The 13,623-nt window shown below is 40.3% G+C and overlaps 1 protein-coding gene across 3 annotated transcripts in view; it reads left to right on the forward strand.

The window, feature by feature from the left end:
- The window catches only part of RBMS3 (RNA binding motif single stranded interacting protein 3), a 440,168-nt gene that overhangs the window by 397,822 nt on the left and 28,723 nt on the right, over window positions 1-13,623 (forward strand). For 2 of the 3 annotated variants that reach the window (XM_026064203.1, XM_026064204.1), the window contains exon 11: window positions 9,752-9,905. In XM_026064203.1, coding sequence (XP_025919988.1) covers window positions 9,752-9,905 — 154 coding nt within the window. The remainder of the gene's footprint in view (window positions 1-9,751; window positions 9,906-13,623) is intronic. The other variant, XM_026064206.1, reaches the window with a different exon arrangement.

Below are 13,623 nucleotides of genomic sequence, written 5' to 3' on the forward strand. Positions count from 1 at the left end.
TGCGAACTGTGGCTTAGTACAGGATTTCCATCTATCAGCTTCAAGTCTAAAATCTATGGAGGCATATCTTTAGAAATACACATTTACCCACTCAGGGATTCATTTCCAGCATCTTCTGCTTCTGCTCTCTGTCTTACCTTATATGTATGACAGGAAGGATTCTCAAGAAGATTATGTGGCTATTACTGCCCATCATCAGCCTCCCAGATCTCCAGAATTATTTTTATTCAGAAGGGACATAATTTTCTAACCCTACAAACCCAGTACCTTTAGTCTTTCTTTATGCAGGAGTTGCACACAAAAAAAGAGTTTTGACATAGTTCATAGGCAGGGGATGACAGTGCTACACAGAGCACTCTCACAGAGGATGCAGGATGGATTTGCAGCTGAATCCCGGAGTGATGCAGCAATATCAGCCTCAGCAGTTCAAGGTGGTTCTCTTTCCCCCTGCAGCTGCATACCTGGATTATGTCGCAGCCCTTGCATCAGCATGGCTCAGATCTAGGCCTGGCCTTGGAGTATGTTCTGAACTGCTCAAAAGTAACCTGTGTCTTGAGATTGCAAGGGCCACCAGGCCCATGCAATCTGTGAGGAAGTGTGAAATAGTCTCGTTTGTGCAGGTGTTGGCCATCACTGGTAAATTCTTGCTTGCAGTAGCCTATCTGATCTTGTAGTTGCAGAGAGACATCCCGTTACCTACCTATCCCTTGAATGTTCTTCCCGTTCTCCTTTCAAGGATTAAGGATCTCTTGGAGAGGCACTTGACTCTCTTTGATACATTGGTCACCTCAATACATCTTCCCAGTGCTTTACTTGGTGATACTAGCTCTCTCTTCAGGAGGCTGCTCTGGAGGTTTCCATCCAGGAAGTCTGGTTATGATTAGGTCCTTCCAGTGCTGTGGAGCTACACCAGAGCATGCTCTGGTCTGCACAGCCATACCACTTTCATCTGACTTCAGTTGTGTAGGATATCGTTTTATCGCCTTGCTGCTAGTGGATACATAGGGTTATATTACCTGTCTGGTTTTCTTTTTTTACCCCCCTTGTTGGTAGCCAGTTCCTCAGCATTTCTGATGTCTCCTGGTGTCAGTATTTGTCCTTCTAATGAGTGAATCTTTGCTTCTGGAACAGCTGCTAGATTGCAGTTCACACAAAGTAAGTCCCTTCTGGTTTCAGGCAGGAAATAAAACACAGCACATCTGTTACAGATCACAGTTACTGTCCTGTCACCAGCCATCATAGTATTGAGTCTAGAAGTGCACTCAGAAGAAATGTCACAGACATTTCCTCTCCAAACCCAGTTAGCCACTCTCTTTGCCTGGCAAATGACCTATATACTAAATCTTGCCAGAAAGGCACTGATCAGCAGCACAGTGTCTCAGACATTTGGTCTGATCAAATGTCTGTTGTCATAACTTTACTGAGACACACACAGACTGCCTGGGCTGTCTCACCTTGCCACAGAAGGCCACAGACTCAGGGAAAGCCAAGCTCCTACCACATCAAACAGACCACACACACTGTCATGCTACCAACCCATTCGGCCCTGCTACAGTCAAGCTCAAGCTCTGAAGGCAAGTCATTCTGTTAGACATTTGTCTCGTATATTAAGTGTATTTCCTTGAGTAAAATAAAATCCTTGGGCAAATAAGTAGGTGCTCTTAGCCAGTAACAGAAGTTATTATTCACTGTTTAATAAATAGTGCACAGAAATAGGAAGTTTAAAAACATGCCACTGTTACTTTTAGTTTCCTTTGTCATATAAATTCCTGAACTGAGAGTTTCAAACATCAAAAAATTCAACTAAGTTTTGAAAAACTGCTGTTAAATAACTAGCCCAGTAGCCTGAGTAATTGTAATAGAAATGGCAATATCATTTTACTTCCCATATACAATTACAAGTATATATATAAAAAAAATGAGATTATTGAGGATGCAAATATGGCATCCTTTTTGAAAGTTTTATTTCATCCTATTAAGGCAGGAAAGTAAAAGTTAAGGCTGAACACAGATGCTGACTCATAATTTAATTGTGGTGTTTAATAATTTCCATTTTGCACCTTGTTAGAACGAGGATATGCCATCAAGTCAATTTTCATACCCTGTTATAGGCATGAAGGGATGGAACACAGCAGAACTGTTTGGAGAGGAAATATTAGCTGGATTTCACTTTAATACATGAAACTCCATTCTAATCCTGAGAAATACTAGTCCACAGGAAAGAGACTCCTGATTCCCACTTATTAAGATGGTATGTTTGCCATTGGAAGACACTGGATGGAGGAATTATGCATATCAGAAAATATGCAGAAGAACATAAACAGAACGGAATTGTCAAGCACGACACACACACGTGTCCTATACTAATTATGTATAGATTAGGAGTTCTGTGCCGGAAATAAAAATATATTTTCATTAATAGTATCGAGTTTTTGACATCTGTGCTTATTCTGATATGGAGTGAAAAGATCTTTGGAAACTTTTTGTGAAATCTGATGGTGGGTGGGAGAGGAGAAGATTTGTTCTGTATGTTTTGGTGCTGAGGTCCTGGGCAAATGACAGCTTCTGTGTTTCCTCTCCATTGGCTGGGGATGCAAAGACTTATGCAAGTGTTGTGAGGATATGCTTGTTAGTGGTGGTCATCCTTGAAATAGTAAATGCGTGGTTACGTGGGTTGGCTACGTGAAGTGAGTTTACAGTCAAGTGCATTTGTAAACTGAAGGGTGGGAAGAAAACAAAAAAAATTAATATCTTGTTCTCCTCTAGAACGTGAAAGAAGAGAGGCTGAGAGCTGGCTAAGGCCTCTCCACCCACTCTGGCTCTTGCTGGAACGAATCTCGTGCTGCAGCAGGTCATTTCTTACCTGCTGTGGGCCCCTTCCTGTTGGCAGGCCCCAGCGAAACAGCTCCCATCTATTCAGGCAATAGTACCAGTAACTTTATCTTATTACTGTGGCAAGGTGGAGAGAGGCATGGAAACTGCTGTTTCTTTCACTGTCCAGAGAGAGGGTGAGGGCGTTGGTCCAGCCTGCATGTGCAGGCAATGAGAGCTGAGGTATGGAGTGGGGCTGTCAAACTGCGTCAAACTCCTGGTAGCAATTCAAGTATATTTTTCCTTCATATTGTCCTTATGTTCAATGGGCTTTTTCTCTGGATCTTAATTTGGGTGGAGAGATTTCAGTCACCATGTGAAAGTCACTTCAGGCACTGAGTGACATGGGCAACTTTGTATTTGCAGCAGAAATGCCATCTCTACCTTTTTTGAAGCCCTTTTAGATTATCAGACATCCATATCTTATAAAACTTACTGTTTTTTCAGCTCTGGTAGGAGCATCAAGTTACTGACACAATATCACAGTGGTTCTCCCTGAAGTAATATATACTAACTGGTACCAATATGATTGCAGGTATTGCTTTATTTGTGCTGCACACAGTTGCTGATATAAAACCTTCTTTATTGCATCAACTACATCTTATTTCATCTCTTCGTGTTCCCATTCCTATATCCTTTTAATCTGCCTTTATATGTATAGGCTAGTATCTGTACATTATCAAGAACTGTATTTCAAACTAGGAGCAACAGGCACAGAAGGAGGACAATGGGAAAGAAACCATCAGGAACATTGGCTGATGTAGGAAAGGTGGAGCATACACAAAGGAACACCTTTGTTCTTAATTTATGGACACTATATTTGGATTCTAAATCCTTTAAGACAAGTTACTTCTGGGAAGTAATTCTGTTGGTATCCTGGGGTGCATCAGGAAGAGTGTTGCCAGCAGGTCGAGGGAGGTGATTCTCCCCCTCTACTCAGCCCTGGTGAGGCCACATCTGGAGTTCTGCGTCCAGTTCTGGGCTCCCCAGTACAAGAGGGATGTGGCACTACTGGAGCAAGTCCAGCGAAGGGCCACAAAGATGATTAGGGGACTGGAGCATCTCTCTTATGAGGAAAGGCTGAGAGCTTGGCCTGTTTAGCTTGGAGAAGAGAAGGCTGAAAGAAGATCTTATCAATGTGTACAAGTATCTGAAGGGAGGGTGTCGAGAGGATGGGACCAGACTCTTTTCAGTGGTGCCGAGCGACAGGACGCGAGGCAATGGGCACAAACTGAAACACAGACACTTCCATCTGAACATGAGGAAAAACTTTTTCACTGTGAGGGTGACAGAGCACTGGAACAGGTTGCCCAGAGAGGTGGTGGAGTCTCCTTCTCTGGAGATATTCAAAATGCGCCTGGATGCAATCCTGTGCAATGTGCTCTAGGTGACCCTGCTTGAGCAGGGGGGTTGGACTAGATGATCTCCAGAGGTCCCTTCCAACCTCAGTGATTCTGTGATTCTGTGATTCTGTGGACCTATGACACATAATTTCAGCTGAGGAACAAACATACAGAAAAAAAGAGCACAGGAAAACAAATGTGTCCATTTTTCCAAGTAGGTTGGACTAAGGTGTGAAGGTGATATTGGATAAGAGTTTGAATTTATCCCCCAAATTAGAAATATTACAATACGAGTTTGTGTTTTGGTACTCAGCTCAGAAACAGGACTGGTGAAGGTCTGTATTAGAGTTTGATCGTTCCAAAGTTAAAGCTGCTTTGAATTCATTGCAGTGTTTGGGCCTCCTGGATTTTTTACCCCATTTTTTGCAAGTTTTTAAATTCAAAGATACAATGAAATGAAATCAAATACAATGATTTGCAGAATATACATTGTTAACTGATCTTTGCTGATCTTCCTCAGCATACTCAAATGATGACTTAATCTCTGATCAGATTGTAAATGCAAGGCAATTGGTAATTTTTCACTGAGAAAGGGAAAGAAGTATAAACAATAGTTTTCCTTGATTATTAAATATAAAAGCTTATGGAAAAATTAACAAGTACCCAGACAAATTGATGACAAAAGACACAGAAGTTTTCATGGCTACCTTTAGTCATCCTACTACAGTCATGAAAGTTTGGCCATTTATGGGCCAGTTTAGAGCACTTCAGCAGGTTTGCTGCTCTGACAAGGGGAATCATATTTTTTTTCTGCTGCTTATAATAGGCAGCCCAAGGAGATCAGCAAAGCCAAGCTAAACAGAATGGTAAACCAAAAGAAATATAGTTGTCATTTATTCAGTATTCAGAGAGAGTTTATTTATCTGCAAAAAAGCATGCATGTTGTATTTTTTTTGTATTAATTCTTGATAGACATGTCTGGTCTGATAAATATGAGAAAAGTTATCCTTTTGCTCAGTTTAATAAACCTCAAGAGATAACATGTTCTAGATAACATAAAGACATTCACTTGGTTGTGTGGTAATAACTTTTCAAATGGCATGGTCTGATACTTATATAGCTGCATAATGTGTCTCTATAAAATTTGATAAAGAAGTTTGCTGCTGTAATGATTTTTGGCTTTACATTGGCCAGTATTTAGAAGGTAGAATTTGTAAGTAATTTTAACTCATTAAAACTTCCTAAATAAAGAAATAGTTATTAATACTTTCAATGAAGTAAACTGTAAGCTAAGCAGATGCTTAGTGCAAGCTTTAATAACTATTTATTCACCTGGCACTTCTGTCTTAAATCCAATATCAGTATTAGAACACAGGAAAAAACAGATGCTTTTACTACAGCTCATTATTCTAGAAAGCTGTGACTAACTAATCCTTCCTCCCACTGGCCCCCAAGTGCATCCCTCACCTAGTGAACTTTCTGTTCCTAAAGCCCCCTAATGAACTTTTTATTTCTGATGTCACTTTCCCACTCTTCAAAGGGCATAAGGGGCATGTGTCATTGCCCCAGCATAAGCTTTGGAGCGGCAGATGCCTTTTGGTATTGGCAAGTACTTAAAGATCAGTTTACTTAATCTAATAACCAGGCTGTATTTAATTTTCTTTCTGTGATTTCAGTTTGCCACCATACTGGAAATGTGCAGTGCCTATAGTTGTTAAAGTCAGGCTGTCTTTTCTTGGAAGAAATAAACTAGAAAATACTTCTCAAATAAATATATTCACTTTCTTATATGAAAGGTATGTCCACAGACCTTAGAGCATTTTAAAACAGCAAGGTCTTTCAAACAAAGTTGCAGTGTTGAAGAAATCATGCGTTTTCTTCTATGTCTATCAACAGTTCATTGCCATTTGACCTGTTAATCTTCATTTCTTTTAAGATATTTCTTAAACCAGTATATCATCAGCAGAACTGTATGACAAGTTATATGCCAAGAATATCTTGCCAAATTTAAAAGGCATTATAGTAACTAGTTTCTTAGAGAAATTGTGAAAAATTTAATCATACTGAGGCAACAGAGCAGACTTAAGTAACTGGCAGGCCAACTACTTGTTTTGGCAAAGACAGTGGCAAAAACTTCATCATAATTTCTCCTGCAGGTTTTTCAGCTAGGCTTGGCCTTCAGTAGTATTATGCCATGTTGAGGTGTTTCTCTATACAGTTTACAAACTCAGTAAAATCAAACATCCAAACACATAGAGATGAAAAGTATGTTTCCTGCAGGCTTTGCCTCTAGCCAAGTGGACTTTTATCAGCAGATACCTATTATATGCTGAAAAGAATCAAATTACTTTTAATATAATGATAACATCTGATGCAAGACATTGTTGTTTTCCACAGCTAAATAAGTTGAATGCGAATGGGCTTGACAGCGTGTATTATGAAATGCATTATGGTTTGGAGACCGGGTGTTGCCCTAACAACCAGATGATATTTCCTTAATTAAGTATAATTTTTTTCCCTATGTGATCAGTAGAGGATTCTGCAAACTCTGGTGAATTAATGGGCTGGCAAATGCATGTAATTCTCTGCTCTAGGTAACTGTCAGCTTCAAACACTTTAAGCTGTCTTACAAAAGCTGCGAATAACTGATTTGTTTTCCCAACTTTTTTTCCTAACATAATAAACAATGTATATTTTGAGACTAGAAAATATGTATTCTCAATTTAAAAATAATATGTATCCTATCTCCGAGTAATTTTTTTGTCCTTAATGTATATATTTTCTCTCCAGTCTATTTTTTTTTGAATAATTTATTTACAAAAACTGTTTTGCTTACTGAAAGACATTTTCTATCAGATTTTTCCAGTGTGTGTCTGGTACTTGTGTTTCCCATACTACATCACAAGACTTCCCTCACTGCTGTCCTTTCTTCATTTCCAGGTTCCTGAATTTGCATACAGGAATAGCTAGCTATCTGTCTGTCACATCTGTAATCACAGCAAGTTCCTCCAACCATACTTTTGTAATAGACGTCTCCGAAAAGAAAGCTAGGGATTTTACGACTTCGAGACATCCTAAATTAATTGCAGCCACTACTGCTGGCAGTGTGGTGTTTCCAGGTGCCGTGCTGAGCTTCAGCTGGTAGCTGTATATGTGCTGTGTGAAGCTGTGGGGTGGATGTGACTGCTTGTCCCATCACAAGTGGGATCTAACATTGTCTGTCACTGAAACCTCTGAGGAAATAGTCCATCTCTAAGACAAAGCAGAAAACTGCTTGTAGAGAGAACTGAGAACTGGTTTTTTGCTGACAAATTTGGTTTAAGCATTTATGGTTTGGTGCAGTAAGGGTGCTGTGGTGCAGTGTGGATCATTCTGACCATAATGCTTGTACCATAACCAAGAATGTCCAAATCCCAAGGCCCTGTCAGGCTGCATGCTCCTCTACAGGAGCAGCCCGGGTATCCTAGACTACTGAAGCTGAACATACAGCAAAAACATAATTTTCCTTGAATACTGTGCTACTTCAGACCCTTGCATTGAATCTAATATCCAGTGATTTCAGAATGGGCTGAATGAGTATATGCCCCACAGATCTGCTTTCAGACTCTTTCAGCAAAAGGGTAGATTTTTTTCAGAAAAATGTGAGGAGCAGCATGAAGGAGAAGAATGTCATGTAAGGAAGAAGTAAGGACTTTTTGAATAAAATATTAACCCTACTATGCTGAAAAGAAATTTTGTGATGAAAGTTTGTGACTATCTTGATTTGTAAGGACCAATGCCATCAAAGGTGAAGGTTAGTGCTGTAGTGGTTCATTCAGAATGGGCTAGCCTATGGTAATTGCTGTGCACCAATACTAATTAAAATAGCCAAAAAGTTCACAAGTATTGCAGTTTGATACTTACACACCAATCAGCTCATTTTGTAAGCATTTATTTAGAATCATGGTGGCCATGCTGTGGAGGCTATTTTCTGTAACTTGACAGATTTCTCTAGTGATTTTTGTTGGTGCAAGAAACATAATCCAGTACATGACAAAAAACAAGTGTGTATGTATTTTGTAGGCCAGGGTATTACAAAGAGGACTCACCAAGTTGAGCCTACCTCGTCTTTATCATTGCATGCAAGTAATGAGTTCACAGAGACTGCAGAATCTCAGCTTCTCAAATGGGATGTGCATAGACAACCTATTACGGGCAGGTGGAAAAAAGCTGAGCTGGTACTTCCCCAGCATTTCTGTGTTTGGGTTATTTTTTATTTGCAGCTGAAAATATGAAAGCTTTTGCTTCCAATCTGATCCTTGGCATGGCAGTTACATACCTCTACATTAATGTGAGACAGACACTTAAGAGCAGGTGTGCTGTGGTTTTGGAAATAGTCCTTTTTAATTCACTTGTTTAATAGTTGGACTTTGTCAGTATTCTCAGTGAAAATATGTCAGTTTTTCCTTTTTCCAAAAAATACTCATGAACATTTTCCATGCTTTTTACCAGCTGTAATGTTGTGATTCTATGTGCGTATTTACAATGTGTGCACACACACATGCATAAATTTCATATGAAGAAATACCTGAAGTTGTTTCTCCTTATTTCACTGTCTTTATGAACAATACTTTAATCTAGTACCCTTGGGCACCTTTAACATCACTTGCTAAAGAGCAGAAAGAGTGAAAGACAGTCCACATTCTTCAAGAGAAAGAATAAATTGCACCGTTTGTTGAGTGACTTTGTATAGCCAATATGGGAAATAGCGCTTTACACCATAGAACTGAAGGGAGAACCTCTAAAATCAACACTTCACTAAAGGCATGGGTTTACCGACATGGGACCTCGGGGAATGGGAGAGCAAAAACTGAGGATTATGACAAAGAAGCTTTCTCCAAAACTCCTCTGACATGTCTTTTGTTTTTGTTCAAAGTCTTGTTCTTTCTTTAATTCATATGCTGTTTGTTATTGATGCCTTTGTTTGTCATGCGGAGAAGAAAAATGCTTTTAATCTCTGTGTATGTGTTTTAAATGGGTGTTGCTACCAGAATGGCTGTCAATAGCTAGTCTTACTTAATCAGCTATAAAATGTCATGAGTAAGGGTTCTTAACTGAGACTGGAAAAATCCAAGATAAGTACCATAATAGGTTGAAGATCTCAGAGACTGAAGGTTTTGAAAGTCAGAGAAAATTGGGGACATATGTGTTGTGTCTGTAAGATTGTTCTGTATAGGATATGGAAAAAAATAAATGACAGGCATTTTGCAATGTACAGTAGCATTCATCATAGAAAGAGCATATGCATTTGTTTGTCAAAACCAGTGAAGTAAAAAATGACACTTAATTGGAACTGACATAAAATGGCCTCATTAGTACTACAAATAATATATGTGTGTAGCTTGGTTGTCAATAGAAACAAAACATATTTCCTCTGACAGATGTATTAGTCTCTTTTAAGATTCATGTCAAGTTTTCAGCCAGGTTCACTCATTTAGACAATGCTGCTGCTTTATTTTAATGTGAGATGTTGAACTGAAAATGGTGTGTGTTTGTAGGGTGCTGTGATAACACCAACAATGGACCACACTATGTCAATGCAGCCAGCAAGCATGATGGGCCCTCTGACCCAACAGATGAACCACCTTTCCTTGGGCACAACAGGAACGGTAAGATCACAGATTATACTACTCCCTTTCTATTTTACAAAATGTTTATTGATTACTGAGTTTCTCAAGGTCATTTCTCAGTGTTGGATTTTTACTGCCTTACCTTTTTGCAGTTTAATATTTCTGTGGTTTGGTTCGATTTTTCTCCATGTCCGGAGATGTCTGGCTGTGGCTGGGCCAGCACCTCAAAGTGCCTTTCATCATGACCCAAACATGATGTACTATGCAAACAGCAACCTAACATCACTACCTCATGCAAACAGATATCTAGGGATATGCCCTAACAACCATCATACAGCCAGCATTACGGATTATGGGGAACAGAATTGACAAAGTAATACAAGTAGTAAAACAATAGGTCAACATAACCTGCTCTGTTCTTAGCAGGAATTATCTGTACTAATTTTCGTGTAAATATGGAAGTACTCCTCTATCACTTTGGCTTTTAATGAGAGATTGTTCACTTGTGACCCTAGAATGTTTTACACCACTGGAAAATGGCAGTTCCCAGCTTTGTGATAGGATCCAGCCTCACTTCTAACTCATAGCAGCCAGCTGTACATAGTTTGCTCCAGGCTCAGAAATGCAAATTTGGGTCAAGGTCAGCTGGGTTTTCAGTATATTCTATTTAAACATGCATATTTCAATATTTATTTTCTCTTTAAGCCCTGTAAGTCAGACTCAATTAATTCCCCCAGAGTCAGAGAAAGGCAAAAAATAATTTTAATAAAAAATACTAAAACTCTGTCAAACTTTTCTTAAATGTTTTAGTAATACCAATAGCCTACACACAATATATGGTGGTTTGATATGTGAATTGTCAAATATATATTGATATATGTAAATATATATGTGTGTGCGTGCTATTTCACCACTGTACTGCTGGAAGAGAGTTTTCGAATAATTTCTTTTGCATTGAATAAGGTACTGAATAAGGCTACTTCCTGACATAGTTATTTAACCCACTGTATTCTGTCTTGTCTTTTCTTTTTCCTTCCCCTCCCTCCTTTTCCCCTTCCTTCTCTTCCCTTTTTTCTTATGTGTTGAATTTAATTCCAACCCTAGTGTCTTTTCCCCCCCTTTTTTTTTAAATCTGTCTTTAGATCTCAGACTTCTTTTTTTATTTCTGAGGTAACTTGAATATGATGGCTCATCATTTATTTCTATTACCTTAAATGTTTCATTCAGTAATCAAAACAAATAGGAATTACATCTCACAGTTAATCTCAGGATTTTTTTTCCCCTCTGAACAGACGAAATTGAAGGAAATACTATGACTAGTGAGAATTTCTGCATGTGTAATTACTCAAAGATTCAATAGACAAGGAAATGGAAAATGAAATCTGGCTGTGCTGCTGGGCAGTTCCTATGAGTTTTTCCTTCTGTCTGCCATTTTCATCTCTATGACTCCTACAGATATTAAATCTTCTGCTCTTTGAAAAATGTTCTCTAACAATCTTTATGCAAACTAGAAAATTCCCAGGTAATGTTCTCCTCCAACATCAAACTACGATTACTATTCAATAGTAAATGTAGATGTTTCTTGTTTGGGCAGGCAGGAGAAGGACTCTGAAAGGCAGTGGGTGATCTAGTGGGCAATCATAAGGTCCTGGATTTATTTTAATGCAACTGATAGTAAAGAAAAGCTTTCCTTCCTTTTCCTAGCTCTTTACACAGTCTTATCTTTAAAGGTCAAGCCATTCCCTGGCACCTTCTTGAAATACATGCAGAAATATACCACATAGGTTTATGTTTGCTATCCTAAATTCATTTTTAACTCTTCTACAGAAAACTTAAAGAGCAGAAAAAATAAAGGATTGATGGTTTCACACTATCCAGAGGTTTTCCCTAAATCTCAAATGACACTTGTTTTATTGCATACAGGATTTCCCACGGGTAAAAATACCAATAGCACTGTATTCAGTTAAAGCCCCGTTGTGCAAGCAAAATGGTCATGGAGCTATTTGGGAATTCCTCCTGTCAGGAATTAAAAGGAGAACTTCACGATTTGGGCTGCCAGTAGCAGTTTTGTTGAACMCATCCATCCTGCCTTGAAACTGAATATTCCTAAAATGTCCTCTTCCAGAAAAAAAATAGGAAAAAATGGACAGCCTATTTAGAGATATGACTTATTTAGAGATGATATTTTTACTTCATTCATTATGAAGTCTGAATTTATATCTAGAGAGAGGAGCATTCAGACCATACAGCCATGACGAATTGAGCCAAGTCCAAAAAATGCTACTGTGATTACCTCAGCATGGCTAAGTTTTATGGGAGATCTAAGACATAAACTATACATTTCTGTTATGAACATATTTTTAATTTTATCCTTTAAGACTCTGCAACAGGGTGCTATGAAGAGCCACTAGCTATCTTTCAAGAAACCAGCCAGATTGTTTTCAACAAGCAAGCCAAAAAGTCATAAACAATTCTGCTTAGTGTCGGCTGCAACTRTGTCCCAATTTAATTTACAAGCTTGCACTATGCAAAGAGGTTTTTATTAAAAGGCTTTGATACATTTGCTTCCTTAGACAAACCATTTTGCTAATTAACATAATATATATAAGAGCGCAGCTAACAGAGGCAGCGAACAGACGCAGCAGTTTGCGCAGCAGTTCGCGCAGAAGGGCGCACGAAGGTACCTTCGTTTCTGTTCCCTGTGGTGTACGCCTCCTCAAGTATGGTCGTGACATGCCGCACAGCGCGTTCCCCAGTGGCTGTTGGAGTTGCTGTGTCAGAGGCTGCGACCCAGACCGACCCTCTGACAGTAGATGCAGCTCTGCAGGTCTCAGGCTTCAGGGAGTGCTTGGGGCCTCTCCGGGAGGCCTGGGCTGGCAGTCAGCTCTCCTGCAGGAGGTGTGCTGCTGTTGACAAGTTGTGTCTTCAGGTAAGGGAGTTACRGGAGGAGGTCAGTAGGCTGCGCAGCATCCAAGAAGATGACCAAGGGTATTCTCGGAGACTGTGCAGCTTCAGGAGTCCCAACCCCCCACAGCAGTGGAGTTGCCGGAGGGCTCTGTGCCGTGTGAAACGGTACATCATAACAYCGTAGAAGAAGGCTGGAAACTGGTCACTGCTCGTGGGAGGAGAAAGGCTCCTACTCTTCCCGAAGACTTGCAGCTGAAGAACAGGTTTAGCGCCCTCCAGGATGAGGAGATGGGCATGGCTGCAAGGGAGGTAACTGGGACAACAGACCCTGTGCCCTGCCGGAACGCCCGGGAGAAGCGGCGGGTGATTGTTATGGGGGACTCCCTGCTGCAGGGGACGGAGGCATCTGTCTGCCGACCTGACCTCATGTCTAGAGAGGTTTGTGGCCTGCCGGGGGCTCATGTGAGAGATGTCATGGAAAGACTGCCAAGGCTTGTCCATGCTTCGGACTATTACCCACTACTGCTCTTCCATGTGGGCGCCAATGACACCAAGGGCAAACTGGAGACCATCAAGCAGGATTTCAGAGCTCTGGGGATGGTGGTCAAGGGTCTGGGAGCCCAGGTCATCTTCTCCTCAATCCTGCCAGTGAGGGGATGGATGAAAGGAGGAGGAGACAGACTTTCCAAGTTAACGACTGGCTGTGCCGCTGGTGTTGGCAGCAAGGTTTTGGTTTCTACGACCATGGGACCCTGTTTGAAGATCGACAACTGCTGGGGAGAGATGGGATCCACCTCACGAAGCAGGGCACGCGGGTCTTTGCCAACAGGTTGGCCAACCTGGTAAGGAGGGCTTTAAACTAGGAAAGATGGGGGAAGGGGAGAGTTATAGTG

Source organism: Apteryx rowi, unplaced genomic scaffold, assembly GCF_003343035.1.
Source record: "Apteryx rowi isolate R43461 unplaced genomic scaffold, aptRow1 scaffold_210, whole genome shotgun sequence".
Classification (NCBI taxonomy): Eukaryota; Metazoa; Chordata; class Aves; order Apterygiformes; family Apterygidae; genus Apteryx; species Apteryx rowi.